This window comes from Protopterus annectens, chromosome 12.part0, assembly GCF_019279795.1.
Source record: "Protopterus annectens isolate FY-2018-M chromosome 12.part0, PAN1.0, whole genome shotgun sequence".
NCBI classification, from domain to species: domain Eukaryota; kingdom Metazoa; phylum Chordata; order Ceratodontiformes; family Protopteridae; genus Protopterus; species Protopterus annectens.
Window position 1 is genome coordinate 453,200,360 of NC_056746.1, and position 22,604 is coordinate 453,222,963.

General features: G+C 38.7%; 1 protein-coding gene across 4 annotated transcripts in view; it reads right to left on the bottom strand.

Moving 5' to 3' along the window:
• SNX8 (sorting nexin 8) overlaps positions 1-22,604 on the bottom strand; it is a 1,131,155-nt gene that overhangs the window by 615,901 nt on the left and 492,650 nt on the right. For all 4 annotated transcript variants that reach the window (XM_044089560.1, XM_044089557.1, XM_044089558.1 and 1 more), the window contains one exon: positions 10,978-11,058. In XM_044089560.1, the coding sequence (XP_043945495.1) occupies positions 10,978-11,058 (81 nt within the window). The remainder of the gene's footprint in view (positions 1-10,977; positions 11,059-22,604) is intronic.

Here is a 22,604-nt window from a genome sequence, read left to right on the forward strand (position 1 = left end):
ACACAAGTTTTAATAAGTTAACCATTTTCATCTGAAATATTACGACTTCTTCAGATCAAGTAAAACAAGTTACAAAGGCACTCAATATTTAAAAGGCATACTATTACATGACATCACATGATCAATCAGCAAAAAATCAATTAAGTATAAAATATACAACAGTTAAGAGACATCATTTAAACACGGACAAAAATACAAAAAATGTACACCTTAACGCAAAACTATATAAAAAGTACAGTTGTGTAGAATCTTACCATAACGGTAGATCTCCTTCTCTTCACTGTTGCAGCATTCATTATAATAGGGATCCCTTGACAAGGGTGGCCCAACATCCAAACAGTACACAAAAGCCTTAAGGTTGCTTTAAGGTACTCTGGATGTCACATGTATGCTCCTCATGTAACACAGGGCATAAAGGTAACATCCAGATGTACCATCCTCAGAATTGAGAGCCCTAGTAGCAACATCATTCCAAGGAAAGGAGAGGAATCAGTACATCCACAAAAGAAATCGATTAGGTGGTGGAGGGAGGGAGTGAATACTGCAACAATGAAGAAGAAGATATCTACTGTTATGGTAAGATTTTACACAACTGTGCTATGTCCTTCCATTTCACTGTTGCAGTATTCATTACAATAGGAAGAGTGCCACGGGTCAAGAAGAGGAGAGGGAAGATGAAGGACCAGCAGAGCTCTCCAGGAAACCATGAAGGACGGCCCTAGCAAAACCAGCTCTAGCTTTGGAAATCCCATCCAACTTGCAGTGCATGGTAAATGTATGCACAGAAGTTCAGGTAGCTGTCTCAAGAATAGAATTATCCAAACCCTTGGAAAAAGCAAAAGAAAGCCACAGCTCTAGTAGAACGAGCCTTAACAGAAAAAGGAAGGCGCTTACCGTTAAAGGAACAACAAAAAGCAATGGCTTTAGAAATCCAAGAAGAAATAGTTTGCTTGGGCACAGCCAATCTTAAGGACCCAGGATGAAAGGAAACAAAGAGCTGATCAGATTTACAAAAAGTCTTAGTCTTATCCAAATAAAATCTGAGTTGTCTATGTACATCTAACATGTGCAGCACCTTCTCATCAGCAGATTGCAGAGAAAGCAAAAAGTAGGCAAATGAATAGACTGATTAAGGGCCAACACATTCACCACCTTGGGTATAAAAGAGGTACTAGTACACAAGGACATCCTGTCCTTATGAAACATCAAAAAGGAGGACAAGCCATAAGGGCTCAAAGCTCAGACACCCGTCTGGCAGAAGTAAAGGCTAATAAAAGTACAGTCTTCCAAGAGCAGTGTTGCAAGGAAGCTGAAGCTGCAAGCTCAAAAGGAGCTTGAGTCAATTTTTCCAAAACAAAATTAAGATCCCAGGGAGGAGGAACAGGCTTCCTGGGAGGCCTAATATGAAGGACGCTTTTAAGGAATTGTTTAGCTTTAAATCTAGTAATTAAAGGAGGAGATAAAGGCAGACAAGCAGAAATAGCTGAAAAGTGGTCCTTAACATTAGAATAAGCCAATCCAGCATTGAGCAATTCACACAGATAAGAGAACTAAAGGGACATCCACAGAAAGTGGCTCCGGGTTACAAGAAATACACCAAATAGAAAAACTCTTCCATTTGGATAAGTTCTTTCCTAGGGAAAGAAATCGCTGTTCCAACCAAAAAAAAAAAAAGTACACAGTTCCAAACACATACATACCTACCTTAATCCTAATTCTACCCCCCCAAAAAGTAAACAGCTGAAAACACATATGCATGTAACTCAACCATACATCTAACGTAAAAAAAAGTGCAAACATTTTAAAACATATGCACTTACCTTAACCCGCACCCTAACCCTAAGGTCAGTAACTGTTGCACATTTACATAAACAGTTCCAAACACATACACACTTACCTTAACCCTAATTGTACCCTCCCCAAAACAAAAGTAAACAGCTTAAAACACATATGCACTTCACTCAACCGTACATCTAACGCAAAAAAGTAAACACTTTCATACATATGCACTTACCTTAACCCACACCCTAACCCTAAGGTCAGTAACTCTTGCACATTTACGCTCGGGAGCTATACCGGATAAGGGAATCTCTGAGACCACACTACAGTGCAGAACATGGCAAAGCAACAAAGCGGTCAAGCGACTTCTTTCCCAAGGAAAGAATTTGCTGAACAGCCGCTTTGCTGTTTTGTCTGTTTGCTCTTCAGGTGTCGATGAAAATGCATTTGACAAAATGCGTTTTCGTTGTTCTAATAGGAACCCTTTTAGAACAATAGTGTTATTTATAGCTGATTTAGTTCCACTTAAGGATAAACTTTTGTTTAAGGAAACCGTGTATATTTTGAAGTATGGGACTTTAGCACCAAGAGGTTTGAATAATGAGTGTAACTGGAACTATGTTATCCATTAATTAATGGCTTAATTGATTGATTTTATTGTTTTATTGTTGTATATGTACATTATCCGTTGGTTTGTGATCTGTATGATACTCCTTGAAGGCAGTCTTGCTGAGGCGCTAGAGGTATTAAATGTTTTTTTGCTGTTTTATCCAGTGTCTGTGGTTGTCGCTCCTATATTGTTTGAACACACGACTGCTAGGTGTTTTTCTAATAGCAATGGGAATTGTACTCTAAGATTTTGCCATTGAGTTGCAGTACAAGTTACGGCCTATGGATTTTTTTTTTGGTTTGTACGATTTGAGGGAATGCTTTGAAGAACAGCAAAGTAGGTGGTTCGGAAAGTAATGTTTGAGAATGGTGCAGGTTGCCGGGCAGGGTGAAGATGTATACATCATTTTATATGCAGAGCAAAGTTGGCAGAATACAAGGTGATGAAGAAACTCAATTTAGTGATTTTAGGGCATCACAGTGATAATAGTTATATGGTTGGTCATATATCTGGCCAAATTGTTATAGCAGAGCTTTAGTTTTGCTCTTAGGGTGGCCTGAATATTGGTTAGAATGGAAGCAGCATAAACAAGAGAAGGAAGTAGGTATACAATAGCAAGAGGAAGTCTGAAGGAGTTACAAAGGAACCTTCTTGATCAGTATGGCATACCAAGATTTTGGTGTGTTTTTATACAGTCTTGTATGTGGAGATGAAATTTCAGTTGATCATCTACAGCAACACCCAGTATCTTGGTACGCAGTACAACTTCTATTATAGTGTTGAGAAGATATTAAGAAGGATACTTTTGGGTTAGCTTGAAATATTGGAAAAAATAAGAGTAATTTTTTGAGGAGGAGGAGTAGTTTAGGATAAGCAGTCATGTTCGAAGTCACCATCTCCCCCAACCTACCTCTAGCTAGGGTCAAACAAAAAACTTCTCCAAAGCTGATTACAGCCTCCTGAGGGATGGTATAAACAGATTCACACAGCTCCCTCCCCCCTCTCTAGGAACTGGCACCAGTATCCAAAACTATACCAAATTACTATACAAACATTTATAGAGATGCATGGAATCAGGAATACCTGACAGAACTAAATCATCCTCTGCATATATATGCAATAAATAAACTCTATAACAAGAAAAAAAAATGCTGTCCAGGACCAAGAAGGAGCGGGTGCCCAATTGGAAGCCATCTTTCCTTAGCCTAAATAAGCAAATAAGAGTACTAGTGAAATCCTCCAAAGCAAACTTTGAGTCCAAATTGGCCACATCTACTAGAGACAGTCATAAGGCTTTCTTCACATATGTCCATAATCACAAAGGTAGCATTCAGATCTGATCAGAATTGGTGATCAAGGAGACTACATATACAAATGCTGTAGATATGGCAAACATGCTGGCTGACAGATTCAGTGAAAATTTCACCCCTCTGTCACCCCCATCAGTAAATCAAGACAGTCTCAGTACCTGCCCCCTTCCCCTTAAATGTCTCAGTACCTGCCCCCTTCCCCTTAAATGTAGGGATCAGGTCATCTCTGCTCTCTCATAGGCAAAAAAATACAGCCTCCATGGGACCCGATAACATCCCAGGCTGCATCCTACATAAACTGAGGCAGGAACTTGCAGCACTATTAGGCGCCCTATTCAACCAAAGCCGGAGTACCAGCTTTGTCCTAGCTGAGTGAAGGACAGCCACTGTCATCCCTTTACACAAATGTGGGGCATCCACTTCTTCTCCTTTCGGCTTTTCCCGGTTAGGGGTCGCCACAGCAGATCATCTGTCCGCACACAGGATTGGCAGTGAAGTTTTACAGTGTCGAGTTGCCAGCCCGGCGCCCAACCTTCCATAGAAGGCACACACACACACTCACACCTAGGGCCAATTTAGAGTGTCCAATCCACCTACTGCATGTCTTTGGGATGTGGGAGGAAACCGGAGCACCCGGAGAAAACCCACGCGACCACAGGGAGGACATGCAAACTCCGCACAGAAGGCACCCCAGCCAAGGATCAAACCGGAGAACCTCTTGCTGTGAGGCGACAACGCTAACCGCTGCACCACTGTGGCCGCCCAAATGTGGGGCATCCACTGATCTGGGAAATTATAGACCCATCAAACTAACTAGCCTGATCTGCAAGGCCATGGAACGAATTATCATGGATCTTATTAACATGGACATTGGCAACCTCTAAACACTTGATCCCATGCAGTTTGGCTTCGTCAAGGGAAGGTCATGTCTGTTAAATTTGGTAGACTTTTTTGAGACAGTCCCAAAGCCATGGACAAGGGGAATGCAGTGCATACCGCCTACTTTGACCTGGCTAAAGCCTTCGACACTATTCCCCACTTGGGCATAATAGATCAACTCTCTCAACTAGGCCTAAGCATCATGGTATGTTACCAGATGGATAGCTAACTGGCTCACTGATAGAACCCATCTTATCAAAACAGGGGAAGCCACCTCAAGCAGTAGACCCGTATAGAGTGGCATGCCCCAAGGTCTGGTCTTGGGGCCTGTCAAAATAGGGGAAACCACCTCAAGCAGTAGACCCGTACAGAGTGGCATGCCCCAAGGTCTGGTCTTGGGGCCTCTGTTATTTGGGATATACTTTTATGAGGTGCAGGCCAAAACCAGTGGGCTATGGCTGACCAAGTTTGCAGATGACTAAGTTGGGCGCTGTCATCAAGTCCCCTAGTGATGTGGACATCCTCCAAGAGGGTCTCACCCAAACTAATGACTGGTGCCAGAAACATGGTCTCAAACTGAATACAAAAAAATGTATCATCATCCCCTTTGGGAAGAGTGACATCCCTGCAACTTATCACATTAATAACAACGTCCTAAGCACGCAATCAGTCGTGAGGGATTTGGGCACCCAGACTGACAGCAACCTGACTTTTGACCACCATGTTGCTTCCATTTTAGGGAAAGCTTTCGACATGGCCCAGCTAATAAGTAAGGGCATCTCATCCAGGGACAAGAAGGTCATAACATCCCTGTATTCCTCCCTTATAAGGCACATTATGGAGTACAACGCCCCATATGGTATGTACCTAGCAAAGCACATGCAGCAGCTGGAGAGACCACAGAGGTTCCTCACCAGGAGGGCCACAAAAATCTACCAAAGATAGGCTAAAAGCCCTATCCCTCTACTCAGTTTCATACAGACTCCTCAGAGGTGACCTCTGTCTGGCATACAAGGAGATCTCAGACCCCACCTTGAATGGACTGCTACATATCCGCAAGTTAAGCTCCACTCGAGTAACCCACACACAAGGCCTCAACCTGGTCTGTGACATCAACAGGACTTGTTGGCGGGACAGATGTGTGTCCTAGAGACTCCCCCCATCTGTGGAGTAGACTCCCTCTCCACGTCAAACAGAGTACCTCTTTACCCATTTTTAAGCGCAACCTGGATAACTGGACGGGAAATAGAAAATACATCCCTGGGATTCCACCAGTGTCCCTGCTGGACAGGGACATCAGGTGCTGATTTGGCTAAACTCTTGGCTAGGCTTATAAGGGCCTCCGTGCCAATAGCCTAGTAACTCCCTATGATCCTATACATTGGTTTTCACTAAGACTGTTTTCAACAGAACTGAAGGCATTTTGAGTGATGGATTGAAAATGGGGACGAGTAGAGTATCAAATAGATGACAGCTGAATCATCTGCATATTGTACAAGTGTAGACTGTTGGGAGGGTGTATGCATACTGTTAATAAAAATATGCTGAAGAGAACAGGACCAAGTATGGAACCCTGTGGAACTCTGGTACCAACTGGGAGGAAAGAATAAAAAGTAGAGAAAGTACAAAGTCGGTTAACTGACTGTTGACAATTGGAGAGGTAACTCAAGAGCCAGTTAAGTGTTGTACTGGAGAGCAACGGTAGACACTTTTGAGTTTAGTGTGAGAAACTCTGTGTCAAAGACTTTGTAGAGATGCAGAAAGAGGGAGGAAACTAAGGTTATTGTTAAATCTGGCTGCAATGATGGTATCTAAAAAGGCAACTGGGGTGGTGGTTGTGCTGTGATTTGGGCACAAGCTATGCTCGTTAGTGCCGAAAATGTTTTCTTGGAGTAGATATTATTGTAGTTTATGAATGCATTTGTGTAGGATGGGTTGGGTCTGTAGTTTATTTCAGTGGGGTTACCCCATTTGTGAAATGTAATGGTTGGATTAACTCTTCTTCTTAAGGCAGCAAGGCTGTTGAGAATATCAACGAAGAGTTAAATTTTAAAATAGTGTGCTCCAATGGTAAGATATAGAGGATGGACCAGTTAATGGGAGACAACATATTGTTAAAGCCATTGGAATTAAAATTAATAATGGATAGTAATTAGTAATAGATAGTGGTCAGTGAGGGGGTTTGGGAACATTTTGGGAGAGTGATAAACTTCAGGGTTACAGAAAAGGATCCAGTCCAGAGAAGTGCCAGTATTAGTAGTTTTGTTACAGTGAAAATGGCAGGTTATTAGTGTAAACCTGTGAAGACTGACACTAGTGAAAGAGAAATCTGTTGACGGCGCTTGCAGTCAGTATTGACATTACTGAGTATTATAACTTCACTTGAGATATATTCTGATGTCCAATGTAGAATATTTTCCAGAAAAGGGATGCTGTTACCTGTGGGAATACAAGGAGCATTGATGCATGTTTAGTTTGCAAGGAGAGAGAAGGAGTAATGCAGAGTGGGCATTAGATGCAGCAACAGACAGAGGGGAGACAGCAAGGTGGTTCAGAACAGAACTATGATACTGTATGCTTTTTTATGCAACTTTAACAGCAAATTATATTATATTATAGCCTGGGGAAGAATTTCTGAGGCTTTTTTGTGAGGCTTCAGCCATGTTTCAAGAAGCACGACAATGTCAGGGGATCAAGGAGTGATCCAGGAGTTGGATTCAGAAAAGTACAGTTGTGCAAGTCTGAATAATCACTGCTGCAGTAGCCTTAGCTATATGGGTTATATCCTGCCAAGGATATAACAGCCAGACAGCTTCCAAAGCTTCAGGGCACCTTCCATGTGCCCCAACTGTCAGGCAGCTCAAGCTAAGCTAAGCTTACTAAAACACAAAGTTTGGGTGCCAGGCTCTTCAGAGGTTTACTGACATCAAAGAGTATGCTCCTCTAAGGCTTTTGAGGATCAAAGGTCAGCTTAGTGCTGTTCCATTGCTGGGCAGATAAGTTCCGTTTAAGGGAACGGAATGCAACTACTGGAAGTTTTTATCGGAATGCAACTACTGGAAGTTTTTATAAGTTAGTATTACATTTTACCTTGTGAGGATAGATAGAAGCACTAAGGTGTTTATATTTTTTAAACGAGACAGGTTAAATATATTGGAAGCAACTAAAGTAGAACAGAGTTTTCAGTGTTATACAGTGAGTGGGCAAGACTGGGTGGTTGTAATACTGGCGGTGACATAGTTGTGAGAATGTTGCCATGCAGCATGTGAGATGCGATAACAGAAGTACAGGAGTAGAAAGTTATTGATGAGGAGCATGTTTATAAGGTAGTACAGTAGAAAAGAGAAAGACTGTAAGGCAGTGATGTAGGATGGGGCATTTTAGTTGTTACATTATGTAAATATGTTACACTCAAATGTAAGTTTTTGTATTATTTGTATTTTACAGTATTGGGCATTGTTTTACAAAAGTACCCCCACCCGACCAATGCACAGTAGCAAGACCTGGGGGCCAGCCCCCTGCATCCCCCCCGAGTGTATAAATACAAACATAACTCCGAGATCACTCTACTTTGAGGAATGAATGAATATTCATGATGTTACAGGCAAATCTGCATGACATGTAAATCATACATCATTTGCATGCTACATCATAGGCATTAGGCATGCTGATCATTATGGCCATGCCTATTCCTGCGAGAAATGACCGGAGGGGGTACTGTTATAAAACATTGCCCAGTATTGGAGCTTTTCTCCTCGGGTCTCCACTGAAAATGGGGTTCTAGCTCAGTTGGACTAACCCAGTTAACAAATGTCAAATAAATAATGTTCAGGTGGGATAGAGAAAGGGTAGAAAATGGTGTGATACAAGTACAGGGAGGTTAAGGTGCAGGAAAGAAAATAGGAAGTGGAGAAATAACCTAATAAAAGGATAGAGGGGCTAGGGATAGATGTGGAGGATAAAGAGTAGGTTTGCAGGTGGAACTAGTGGAGGGTAAAGACTGAAGAGAATAACATGACAATGAGTAGTTACAAGAAGGGGGTAGCAAAACAATTGATTTAGACAGAAAGAGGGTGTGATTAAAAGAAGTGGGAAGCAGAGTAATTGCTAGGTTTAGATAAGAAGATAAGTCATTCAGTGAAAAAGAGAAACTGTTGTGAGTATAAATGCATTGTATGGGGGGGGGCTAGTGTAAGGAAATAGGGTGAGATGAGCTTTGCAAGGGTGACTAGAGCAGACAGTACCTACCCCAAGTAGACAGAAACATAATGAGAGCACCTTAATGGGGGAAAAGTAATTCACATGTAGAGAAAAGGTACATATCCTTTAGAACATATTCTAGGATGCTTACAGAAAAGAGGCTATTGTGGGAGACATTGTCCAGGTGTTCAAAAATAGATAAGCAGGGAAAGGAAAAATAAATGTACGGGAACAAAGTAGTTCTCAGAGTGAGGAGAAACGGTGTATAGTCTTGGAACTGGCACATGAAAAACAGGATAAAAAATACCTAAAGGGACTACTAAGTGTTGCAGTAAGGTGCAAGAGAACTACAGAAGCAGGAGATCAACACTGAATATCACAAAAACCTTAGAAAGTACAATGGATGCGTGAGAAATGGTGAGAAATAGAGGCATTAACGCACTAGCAGTGTCAGAGTAAGATTACTGAAGGGAAGATGGGATAAAAAAAAAGGTAAGAGAAAAAAATTGCAAGGGGGAAATGTATAACTAATAACACTTTGATAGGCAGGTAGCTGGGAATCCTAAGTTCCCATGTTCTCCAGTCGGCACAGTTCACCAGGGAGATTTTTTTTTTTAGTTATGATGGAACAGTGTATTGTCATCAGTAGTCTCTAATTTTGTTTTCACAGAAGAGTTACAAAAATATGGTATACAACACAGCAGTACACATACATTGACTGTTTTAGACTGTAGTCATTTGGCCCTTAAAGGAATAGGCATCTGTCATGGATTTATTTGCTGGGCAGAGATAGGTCACTTGGTGTTTGCTCAGCAGAAAAATATAGACTGAGGAGGGACTGGCTGAAAATAGGAAAAGGCAGGAATTGTTTAGTAGTAATCAGAGTAACAGAAGGAATGAATACAAGTGAATCAATTCACTTCCAACTTCATTGAAGGGATAGGAGGAGGAGACAGGTATTTAGTAAACACTTTGAGGTTACATGCCTCAAATCTATAGGCTGGACCTCTATAAGCAACCAGGCAATGTCCTCCTTCACCAGTACTTGCTGCATTGCCTCCACTGCCCTTACCAGTGTGCTCTGCCTGATATATTGTCTGAAGCTACCAGCTTCCTGAAAAGGCATACCACAGGGACCAGAATGTGCCTTAGTATAATCATGAGCCTCAGGCCACAGAAAACAGTAGATCTCAAAGACTCTTCTCAATCCTCTATTTTTTTCCTTTTTCTGCAAGGGGGGGGGGGGGGGGCTGCTGAAGGGACTATGATACCAACATCACACGTTAAGTCTCTGAAATGCTTGCTTCATCAAGAAATTTAAACCTTCTCCTTACTGTTTTAGGAGTAAAGGAAAGGCAGATTTGACAGACCCTAATATTGTGCTGTTGTCCCAGACAAGAGAGACAACTAGTATGAGCATACTTGTAGGTGATTTTTCTAAATTAAAAATTGTCCTTTCTGACAGACATAAGAAACTTTATGACCTTTTACAAAGAAAAGGAAGGTTCGAAAATGGGGATAATTACCTGCTCAAAGCTGTAGCTGAAGCCGACTGCCAATACTCACACTGCTGAGCTGATGAGAAATCTGCACAAGTGTACATATGGTAAGAAAGTCCTGAATTTTGATGCACCCATTAGTCACTTTTATGCTGTAACGTACTCTTATACTAAAAGAAAATGTATGGTGTGCAAGGAAGGAGCCTAAACCTTTGCAGGCTGTCAATACATCTGATAACCTTACAGCAGGATATGTTCAATATAACTATGACTACTGCAAATGGGGATCTCATGATGCCAACTGCCAATTCAACAATTTTCATTTTTTTTATAACCTGCCAGTAAAAGATCAATACTGAACAACACTGTGGGAAAGAACTCTTTAGTGAAAACTTGCAGGATTAGATACTTCAAAAGGTAAGCCATACTGCACAAAAGACTCTACCAAAAAGAGAAAAGATATTATTCCACGCAGTCTCAAGTTATGTGGAGAATTTTTATTTGTGAACTTGCACAAGAGACTTTCTGACTTTAAATTTGAAAATAACACCACAGACATTTTTTAAATTCTTCTTAGTTTGGATATTCCTCTACTGTTAAGTACAAAATATCTTTGCAGTTTAAACAATGAGTTTAATCTCCCCACTCCAAAAAAGATGAAAAAAAAAATACTTATATTATTTTTCAAGTAGGTACTTACCTTAGCTTGTTTTGCAAGTGGACAAGTCAGGAACTCATCACCTATTCCTTTGAAAGACTCGCGGAGCTTAGTCTGCAAATCCTAGAATAGCCAACAGGCACAGAAGATCAACAATGAAAAGCCTGTGTGAAAATTATGCATCCTCATCACTGAGTGCACTTTTTCATAAAAATCTGTTGAATTATAATATATGTCAAATTTGTAAACAAAAATACCAACATTAAACTATGTAAATATAAGCAGAAATTCCTACACAATCATTTTACTGTTAATGCTTGATGATTAGCACTATGCATTTTGGTAGAAAGTAAGACTTCATTTCTTACTATTCCAACTTTTCTGAAGAGAGTCACGATGGCAACAAACACTAAATAGGGAAAAATTACTCTTTCTTCATGTTTCTGGACCAGCTGAAATATATAAATGCTCCAGCATGGCATAGGTCTGACCAAAGGCCCTCCTCCCCAGTGTTTCATGGCTGGAACATCTCCAAAAGATGCCCAGAAATAATTCCTTTTAAAGGGGTGGAATCTGGAACACAAGATTCATGCTGGTTCAAAGAAACAACAAACTTATTCTGGTTCTCCTATATAATCAAATCTCCCCACAGTATCAAGGAATGCAAGCAAGTAATGATATAAAATCACAAATATATCACCATAATGGCTGATGAAGGATAACACTATCCGTCATGTGCCCTAGAATGGTTTCAACATCTTGGCAAATCACAACCTGGCATTCTTTCAGACTCTCTACTGCTCACAGCCAAGGCATTTCGTGGTAGAATGTGCTAATTAAGTAAATGCACCTAGACCCTGAGGCCACCAGAATAATCATTAGCGAACACACCTGCTGCAAACTAATGCTCAATGAATACTGGAATGGAGAAAGGAGATTTTACCAGTAGGGCTGGACTACATGCAAGTATACAGAAAACAGGCAAGAGGGGACCAGCATTTGCGGGAGGAAATCAGCACAGGAACAAAGACATTAGGAGTATCTCAGTAGGGAGAAGATAAGAGTGCAACAAAGCTAAACAGATGTTTGGACTGTAGGTTAAAGAATGATGTCAGGAAATTCACCCCAGGGATCACGTCAGTTGCCCTGCTAGACAGGGGTCCAGGGAAGTAAATAGTGTGGGAAGAAATAGCCAGGGAATTGTTATGGCTAGGCTTATATAGGCCCTAGGGCTGATAGCCTAGTACCAACCTATGAACACAGTACAGGCAAAGAAAACTAACAGGAGAGTGTCTAGTAAAGAGGTTTTACTTGAGTCTAGAACAGAAGAGGTTATTAAAAAAAAGGAATAATTAGGAAGGCAGAGGAGAGACTGGAAAGGGAAAGAATTTACAAAGGAAGAATGGAAGAAATTTGTAAGGCTCCCAAGTTCAGAATGTTTAAGATTCTTTTAGAAGCAAGTGGTTATATGGGTACCTTTATCCCTAACGTAGACTTCAGAGAATTTTTTTCTTCAGGGAGATATGTGCTGGAGGTGAGATGGGGAAGACAGGTGTAACTGTGAACATGTTTTATGGAATGTAACAAGCTGACAGATTAAAAACAAATCCTTAGAGAGTATACGGATGGAAACTTTCGGTGAGGAAGGAATTAAACTAAGTAAATGATTCTTTTGACATGATATTTAGAATCTGAACTACCTACACATAAGTAAGGACTTACTAAGTTTAATGTTACTGGCTGCCAAAAAAGCAAGCACTGCGAAATGGAAATCAAAACTTAACCCAACTGCAGCTGAAGTATTGTGCGTTGTAAATGAGATAAAATGGGATGCTTAGAAAAGTTAAAGGGGCAATTTTCATAGAAAAAAATGGAACTTGTGGAAATAACAGATGCAAAATAATGTTCAGAATGAGAAGTGAGGTTTAAGGGAAGGCAGGCATTAAGCACTTTAAGTAATGTTGGTGTGAATGAAAACTGTTAAAATGATAATACATGTATACGCTATAACAGTAACAGCAACAATGGAAACTGTTTCAATTGTTGCATCTAAACTCATGTTACCCAAAGGCCAGGTAAGCCACACTATGCTCAACTTTGCTTCCCTACCTCCTTATCGCCAATTCCCACCCAGCTCACCTTACTCTAGCATTATGTTACTCACCTCTACCTATCACTTGTGACACAATCCCTAAACCTTCCCATACAATTTACTACTAATACAATCACTATTCTTTCTATTCACCTATTAACTTCCATCTAATATTTAGCATCATTTAAAACAACCTCCCTCTCATGCTGCTCTACACTTCATCCACTCTTTCTGAGCCTTCTCCCTGACAGTACCTCTAAGCAAATCTTTAGCAATGCTCCTTCCTCCATTCAAACTACAACTTTCCCCTCGTATAATACATACAAATGATAAAGTCTATTATCACCACTAATGACAATGCTTCTAACCAATATGCTTCTGTTTTGTATACATAATGCACTACCGCATCTTACTATCTATCCTATCTACCACACAAATTATTCCTAATAAACCCCATTTACCATGCCATAACTCACCTCACATCTCCCACAACATATCACCTTACCTCTAATATTTTCTTACCTCTTCAACTACAAACATCAAGTCAAAGTCCATTCCAACAATAAATACAATAAAATCCATGTAAAAATATAAGCAGCTCTAAACTCTTATGCACAGCAATTCCACCCAGAAATTCAGGGTGACTTTCACCACAACCCCAGTCCCACTGCACAGCAACCCAGCCAACACAATTACAAATGGTTCTAGATCCACTTCCCCATCTACCTCTGAATCCAAATTTCTGCTCCAACATGAATGTTAGAAGTATACATAACAAAATCCAAGACATTCATGCATATCTAGCTACATACTCTCCTGCTATACTAGTTACTACTGAAGCCAGGTTAAAGCAACATATTAGATAATGAAGTAATTCCCATGGATTTTATATAGTCAAGCTCAAAAAGAAAAACGGACATGCTGGTGGTTTTGCCATTATTTACAAAAGCTGTTTATAAAGAACCCTACTGCCCCACAGAGCCCAAAATCTAATCCTCATGTCACTCCTCAAAAAATAAAAATTTCAACAGCAGAAGATAGTCTACTGGACATCTCACCATATGCAACAAAAAACTATTATACTAAGTAACTCAGCACAGAGTGTGATCTAATCAACAATGACACTCCCTCAGAACTGAATAATATGGATTTACACAGTCAATCACCTCAACTACTAGAATCAAAGTCTGACAGAAGCTCATCATTACATTGGATTCTTAAACCAAATACAATCCTAACATCTGGGATGTCTGCCATACACAATTAGCAATCACCTTCCCAACTATGTGGTCAGAAGCTACAGTACCAAATCCAGATTCTTAGCCTAGCCCCTATATGAATAAAATAAGTAGAAAACAAAATAGAGTTCATATTTATACATCTCAGAAATCTTGCTAAGGACAATATTAAATGGATAAAAAATGTTATACCAACCTGCAATATAAACATACAAAAATCAATAAAATCCAAGACTTTTTTGGTAATAATCACTAAAACTAATGTATCCTGGCTAAGCTACCACACCATCTCCTACTAACGCCACAGACTCAATACCATGTAAACTCTAATCCTAATTTAATTTACTATCTCAACCAGTTACATTCATTCCCCTGCCTCCCAGCCTTCACCTCTACTACAAGAAATTTTATACTGAAAGTAAAACAAACCTCTTTAGCTGCAGACCAACTTCCAACATAATACTTAAAAACAGCAGGTGACACCATGGGTTTCCCAATATCAGCACTGATAAACTGATCCATATCACAGATGCATCCCATCCATATGGAAAATATTATATACTGCCCCTCCTCAGAGGTGGCACACAGACTTTATAGAGCTACTGCCATCCTATCCTCCCTACCAAAAATACTACAAATGTATCCTACTCAACTTATGCAATTTATTTACTTATTTGACATTTGTTAACCGGGATAGTCCGACTGGGTCGCATAGTCCATTTTCAATGGAGGCCTGAGGAGAAAAGCTCCACAATTCTACACATGCATAGGTAAATTACAAAAAAATTACAACCAAAATGTTTGACAGGAATTTCCATAATACACTGCAACTACATCTTTGTTAAGACTTTACACAAAACAATATTACAGGCTAAGAATGAGAAACTAAAGTGTGCAGTTACTTAAGTGTTTTACTAATAATTTTACTTAATTTCCAAATCATTCCCATGTATTAACTGCAGTTTACTATGGATGAAGAATAGCTGCTGTACTTAATAGCATCATGACATGAGGACAGGCTTATAACAGACTGTACAAGTTTATATATAAACAGCTTTAATTAGTGAAGGGTTGAAGTATCATAAGGATTTGAGAGATTAGGATTATTAGTGGGGCCACTGAAAGACAGAAAGAAGAAAGCAGAAAGAGGTAGGGGTGAGAGAGACAGGCAGAAGAATGCATACAGATGTAAGGTGAAAGGAGGAGAGATATGGTATGGTTCAATGATGTACATGGGGTAAGAAGAGACTGGAGACAAATAAATGGGAGTGCTTAGAGGAGTAATGGTAGAGCGGAATTAACCTGGAGTTAAACATGTGCACAGCCAGCACTTATTTAGGTGTGCTTTTAAAGAGGCTTTAAGGAGCTGCAGGCTTGGGGCTGTTCTGATGTTTGATGGGAGGGGATGCCATTGTTTGGAAATAGTGTAAAAGTATAGGCATTGACCATTTCATTTAGAAGGTTTGGTGACTTCTACTAGGTTTCTGTCTTCTGATCTGAGTGATATATTTAGTATATAGTGTTTGACAAGACTGTCTATGGTAGGACAGGCAGGGGGTTTTGTAGATTAGGTTATGTATAGTAGTTAGTTGGATATATGATGGTTGGTTGCAGAGTTCCAGCCAATTTAGTTCCCTTAGTGGTTTGCAGTGGTGACTAGAGTATTTGGAGATAGTGGCAAGCTTTGCAATTTTCTACTACTAAAACAGAAACAGAGGCAAGAAAACAGTCTCTTTAAAGTTAATGCTTTTGTTAAGTTTAATAACTCAACTTCCTCAGACAAACAAGAAAAACTTTGTAAAAAAACTTACTCTTTTAGAAAACACATGATCCAAGTCACGACTTGAAAAACTTTTAAAACAATTAAAGAATGTCTTAAAAAAATTCACTTTGAAAATAAAATGTGTGTAAATATTAATAAATGACTGCAAAGCATAACATCCCCACTTTCAAAAAATGTTTTACATATAAAACAAGAAAACTAAATAAAAAACTAAAACACAGAGTTCCAAATATTTAACGCACTAAACTCCTCAACTTTAATATACTGGCAAGTGAGCTTAAATCATTCAACCCAGGCTGAATATAAGCGTAGGTGCTAATCTGCCAAAACAATTCTCTCTGTTCTAACCTTAAAGACTGTGGTCCGCCCTCTCATCATATTCAACTTGGTCAATCACTCTAAACAAAAAAGAGTGACCTGGCTTATTAACAATCTGTTTCGCTAAAGCATTTTCCAATCTACTCGTTCTAATACAGTATCATGCTCATACACTCGCTCCCTTAACTTACAGTCACAGTCTTGCCGATGTAAAAACTACGGCTAGACTGACACTGGGCCAAATAAACAACAGCTGTTGATTTGCAATTAAATCTACCCCTTTAAGTGTATTTTCGTCTTCTTACAAAGAAAAAACAACCCACATCCATAAATTTGCAATATGGGCAGGCTTCACATTTGAACATCGCTTGTTGTCTAGAAAGTTTTAATTTCTTAAATTCCAAGAGACTCTTCAGATTCAGACCCTTTTTATAAGAAAATGTAGGACTCACTCCAAGTTTGTTAGTGCCTCGTCTGATGTGATAAAGACACCAATTCTAAATTAAAATCTGTTTGATACTGGAAGCATCAAAATTATAAGGGGTAATGAAGGTCAAAGAGAAATTGATAACTTCCTTTTTGGTTCCCATCAATTGTTAAAATATCCCTAGTCGTTGTTGGGGCATTATAACCACTCAAAATAGCCCTAAAATGACCAGTGTTTCTCTTAACTTGAACTTTCTCTGTCAGTTCTTCCAATAAAGAAACAGGGTAACCTTGTTTCAAAAACATTTGAAAAAGCAAGTCATTCAATTAAAACGCCTAAATTGGTGGTACACATCCTTGCAGCTGACCCTTTACAACAGCCTTTTTTTTTGATGCCAAGGGTGGGCACTGGATAAATGCAAAAAGGAGTTGGAATAAGTCTCCTTCCTAAAGATCTTAGCTTTATAACATTTGTTCTCCCTGTCCTTGGATAAATCAACCTCCAAAAATGCTATCCTATCTTTATTGAAAACATAGGAAAAGACTAAAAACTCTGTTGTACTGTTACAATACTGGATGAACTCAGCAAACAAATAGTGTCCACCTTTGAATATTACAAAGATATTATCCAGATATCTAGTGTAGAAATAATGTGCTCAATAAAAGTATTTTTGAACACGAACTCGCTCTCCCAGTAGGCCATAACCAAATTGATAGCCCATAGCCACACCCTTCTGCAAATAGTAGTTACCCTCAAATAGGAAGAAGTTATTGCTCAAAATTATAAGAAAAACACCTCAGGAACAGAACAGTTGAGGCTGTAAAACACTTTTACTTCACAGTTAGTAACAGGTACCTCGGCTTTTCACCTTCAACAATCACATTACAACAAACAGCCAAAAAAATTATATACTGAAAAAACTTGTGACCCCTCTTTTTATGCATTACCCAAAGTTCATAAGGATTCTTTAAATCCTCCAGGGAGGTCCATAGTTTCTTGAGCGGGGTCTTGTTTTTGGACTTTTGAAAAGGGTTCCTGCACATGTCAAAAATACTGAGGAGTTATGAAAAGAGGTTAAACAACTGTCCTGGCATGACTACTATTACAGGGTGGTAGTGGATATAAATTCTTTGTACATGAATATTCAGTTGAAGTGGAGGTTGGAAGCTGTGTGGGATATTATGGGTAATGGTCCTAGAACTGGTTACGTGGTTAGGTTGTTGGAATTGTACCCGACACAAAGTCTGATAGTGACATTTTTCTTCAAATCAAAAGAACGGCAATGGGGGCAGCATATGCCCCTAGTTATGCTATTTTGTAGATGGGTTTCTTTGAGAAAAAATGTATTTATGGTACAACGTTTTATAAAGAACATGTTGCATTGTTTAGAAGATACACTGATGATCTCATCTTTTTGTTTTTGTAAGGGTGATCCACGGGAGTTTGAAATATTTTTTCTGATTTAAATTCTAATAAGCACAACTTTAGTTTCTCCATGGTAAGAGGGGAATGTAAAATTGAATTTTTGGATGTTGAATTTTATGTGGATGTGGATAAAAACATTCAGTTTAAACCACATAGGAAGGCTGCTGCAAATAATTTTTTGCCTGCAGCTAGCATTCATCCCCCCATTTGTTAAATTCTTTGCCCATGGGAGAATTTTTAAGTGTATTGTTCGTAATACCTCTGAGGAGAGGTGTAAGGTGGAATTTTTATTAGAGGCTAAGAAGAGACTTTGTGCAAGAGGTTACAGTGAGGCTGTTTTACAACATGCCTTAGATTCTGTTTTAAAAGGAAGAAGTGGTAGGACTAAGGTTAGCAATGTGAGCAGTATATCAAGTGAGGTTGAAAGAAAGGACCTCTTTTTTGTATCTAAATTTTCCAATTTCTCTGAGAGAATGAGGAAAATTATTTTGGATTTGTGGCATGTTGCATGTGAGGATGTGAATGTGGGGAAATTATTCCCTAGGTTTATTAGATTTTCCTATAGACTTTATGTGAATTTGAAGGAACTTTTGAACATGGGGTATTTCCAGCATTCCACAGGAAAACTCTGCTACGTTTGTGTGTGGACATTGCAAGGTTTTTGCTTATGTTAGAAATATTTCTGGTAACTCTATCGATGGCAAAAGATTTGTGTGTAAGGGTAGTTTCAACTGTCAATCATGTGCAGTAGTTTATATGATAGGTTGTGGTTGTATGGACATCAAGTGGTATGTTGGGCAGTCTAAGAGGGCCATTAAGGTTAGGATTATGGAACACTTAAAAGACATTCAAAATAAAAATATGAAAAGTTCAGTTGCAGAACATTTTGTTAATGTACATGAGGGGAATTTATCCTGTTTTTTCTTTTCTGTTCTTGCTCAACCAATATTGAATAGGGGGTGATATTGTTAGGAAATTACTTGAATTAGAAAGCAAGTTTATTTTAAATTATAAGACACTGTCACCAAGGGGTCTTAATTTGGAGGTTAATGTAGTATATTAGGTAAACCTGCAGATTATGTAAAAATGCTTGGGTAAATAAAATGGTGAGGTAACAAGTTAATAAGTTATTTAGATTAATTTTTGAATGTATAGAAATATATTTAAATATATTTAAATGTATTTGTTAAATGGTGAATTTTGTCACTTTAAATGTATCTAACTAAGTGTTGGGGTTTTGCTATATTTAAAAAGTGGCTGTGTTTGTTATAATGTGACCGTTGAAGGTGAAAAGTCGAGGTACCAGTTACTAACTGTGAAGTAAAAGTTACAGCCTCAACTCTTCTGTTCCTGGGGTGATATTCTTATTTCACTTTTGCTGCTGGATTTGTTTCTATTACTCAAAATGATGCCTAAAAGTTGTTGTATTAAAGCAAGGGTCATGGTTACTAACCCCTTTCTTGGTTAACAAAAGACCAATCCATTCAATCCCTAAATCTTGTGAGATTACAGTGTAAGGGTCCTTCACATCAACAGTAGCAAAATTAAACTCGGGTTCAAAATTCAGGCCATTGATGTTTTCTAAAAAGGACCATGAATCCTTACAAATATAAGGTTCCTCAGTCACAAACGTCTTCAAAAAATGATCAACAAACTTTGCCAGTGGATAGGTGATAGAATTTCTACCATTCATGATGGGGAGGACAGGGGGATTTCTGCAAATCTTTATGAATTTTCGGAATACCAAAAATTACAGGAATCCAGGGGGCTGTCATGGACAAATAGTTCAATAAGTTAATATCAATACGGTTCTCTATAAATAAATCGTTCAAATAAATTTTAATTCTTCGGTATGCTTGGTTTAACTCATTTAAAAACACTGAAATTTAAGTGTCATTATTCAGCATCCCAAACATTTGTTCATTATAAAAACAGCTATCCATAAACACAACCCTTTGTCGGGTTTCATTACCAGTACTTCACTTCTCCTCAAGTTGTCTAACATTTCCCATTCTTCAGATGTAAAATGTATTCAGCTTCCCTTCCTATTCACGTTACCACTAACCAAATCTCTTAAATCAATTTCACAAACACGCTCAAATAGGTCTAAAACAGGATTTAAGGGTGGGTTAAAAGTACTGGGAACTCTGAATTCATATTTTCATTAGACAACAAGAACAAATTCAACTTGCGTGTTAATAGTTTTAAATCAATTATAGACCTGCTTAAGTCTCAATTTCTAAATGGCACAAAAGTCAATCCTTTAGCCAAAGTATCAGCTAAAGTACTATTAACTAAATAGCTGGGAATAGTTGAAAATATCAAAATCCCCCGAGTTTGTCATGATACTCAAACGTTGATTTCTGTTCATCTCATCGGGTATAAAAATAGAGCGAGACGCCACTGAAACAGGATTAGAAAAAGTTACCTCCTCTGTTGGAATCAACAATGACGGTTCCTCCTCTTGTTGTTGTTCCTCCCAAAGTTTTGATGTCCATGGTTCTGGCCCTTGTGAAAATTTGGGTTGTTAGAGGAGCCCATATTCTACTTCCTAATCCTTTCACTCCGCCGGGGATCATTAGGTCCCTCTCCTCGATCGTCTTGAGTCTCATTATTACGCTGGTTACTAGCGTTTCCGTTGGGCCCTGCCACAAACCTACTAGGAGGAGAAGTAGCAACAATATCATCATGTTGGTCTGAATAAACACAGACCCCTGAAGCAGTTCTATTAGCATTCCAATGTTGAAATGGGGGTGGCGTAGGGTATGCCACTCCCCTTTGGTAATCGTTGTTGTCCCGTAGTTTAGCCAAATACCCATCAATGCTAGAAAAGACGTGACTATAGTCAAACCTATATCTGCTAAAGTCAGAATTGGGTTTAATAAGTGCATCGAGGGCATCAATTTCAGTAATCAAATTATAAAGCATTACCAGGAAATGGCTGATAAAGAGATCAATGAGCTCCAAACCTTGCTAGTCAAAAAGCCTAATCTATTTTAGAAAACCACATAATCCAACAAAGTCGCATAACTTGAAAAAACATTTACATCGGCAAGACTGACCATAAGTTAAAGGAATGAGTATATGAGCATCAATACTGTATTAGAAAGAGTAGACTGGAAAATGCTTTAGTGAAACATGTTGTTAATAAGCCAGGTCACACTTTTTTGTTTAGCGTGATTGACCAAGTTAAATATGATGAGAGGGGAGGACCACAGACTTTAAGGTTAGAACAGAGAGAATTGTTTTGGCAGATTAGAACCCACGCTTATAGTCAGCCTGGGTTGAATGATTTAAGCTCAATTGCCAGTATATTAAAGTTGAGGAGTTTAGCCCGTTAAATATTTGGGACTCTGTGTTTTAGTTTTATTTAGTTTTCTTGTTTTATATGTTTAAACATTTTATGAAAGTGGGGATGTTATGCGTTGCAGTCATTTATTAATATTTACACATCTTATTTTCAAAGTGAATTTTTTTAAGACATTCTTTAATTGTTTTAAAAGTTTTTTCAAGTCGTGTAACTTTGTTGGATCGTGTGGATTTCTAAACGAGTACTTGTGTTCAAAGTTTTAATTGTTTGTCTGATGATGCTGAGTTATTAAACTTAATGAAAATGCTAACTTTAAAGAGACTTTTTCCAGTTTTTCTTGTCTCAGTTTCTGTTTTAGTAGTAGTTTGTTTTTTTATTCAGTTTGGCAAACTTTGCAATTTTGTTATAACACTGTTCCATTTTTGTCTTGGTGGAGTTTTGCAGGTTGGGAAGTATACAAGAACCATGAAATACGGAGTGGGGAAGGAAAGTTTTTGCTAGGGTAGCCCTGGTTGATGACAATTCTGTGAGACAGTATCAATATCTAATTGCTCTTTGTGGCTTAGTTTTAACTGATTCAATAGACATCTGGATACAGAAAGCCTATAAGTATATTTTTGCCACTTAATCCGTTAACTAAACTGCTGCATTTATTAATTTGCTTGAGATAGCTTTATCTTGGTGTCTGCATTTTGTTTTACTTAACAAAACTGCTGCCTTTTTTAATTTGCTTGTGATAGCTTGTTTTAGGTCTTGGTGTCTGCATTTTGTTTTACTTAAAACTGCTGGATTTATTAATTTGCTTGAGATAACTGGTCTTGGTTCTTGGTGTCTGCATTTTGTTTTACTTTAAAAAAACTGCTGCATTTATTAATTTGCTTGAGATAGCTAGCCTTGGTGTCTGCATTTTGTTTTACTTAACAAAACTGCTGCATTTATTAATTTTGCTTGAGATAGCTTGTCTTCGGTCTTGGTGTCTGCATTTTGCCCAACCACCCTATTGGTGTCTTGTTTTTATACCTGGTGACTTTGCTGTTGCCCGCCCTACTGTAAATTTGATCTGGGTCACTGCTCCC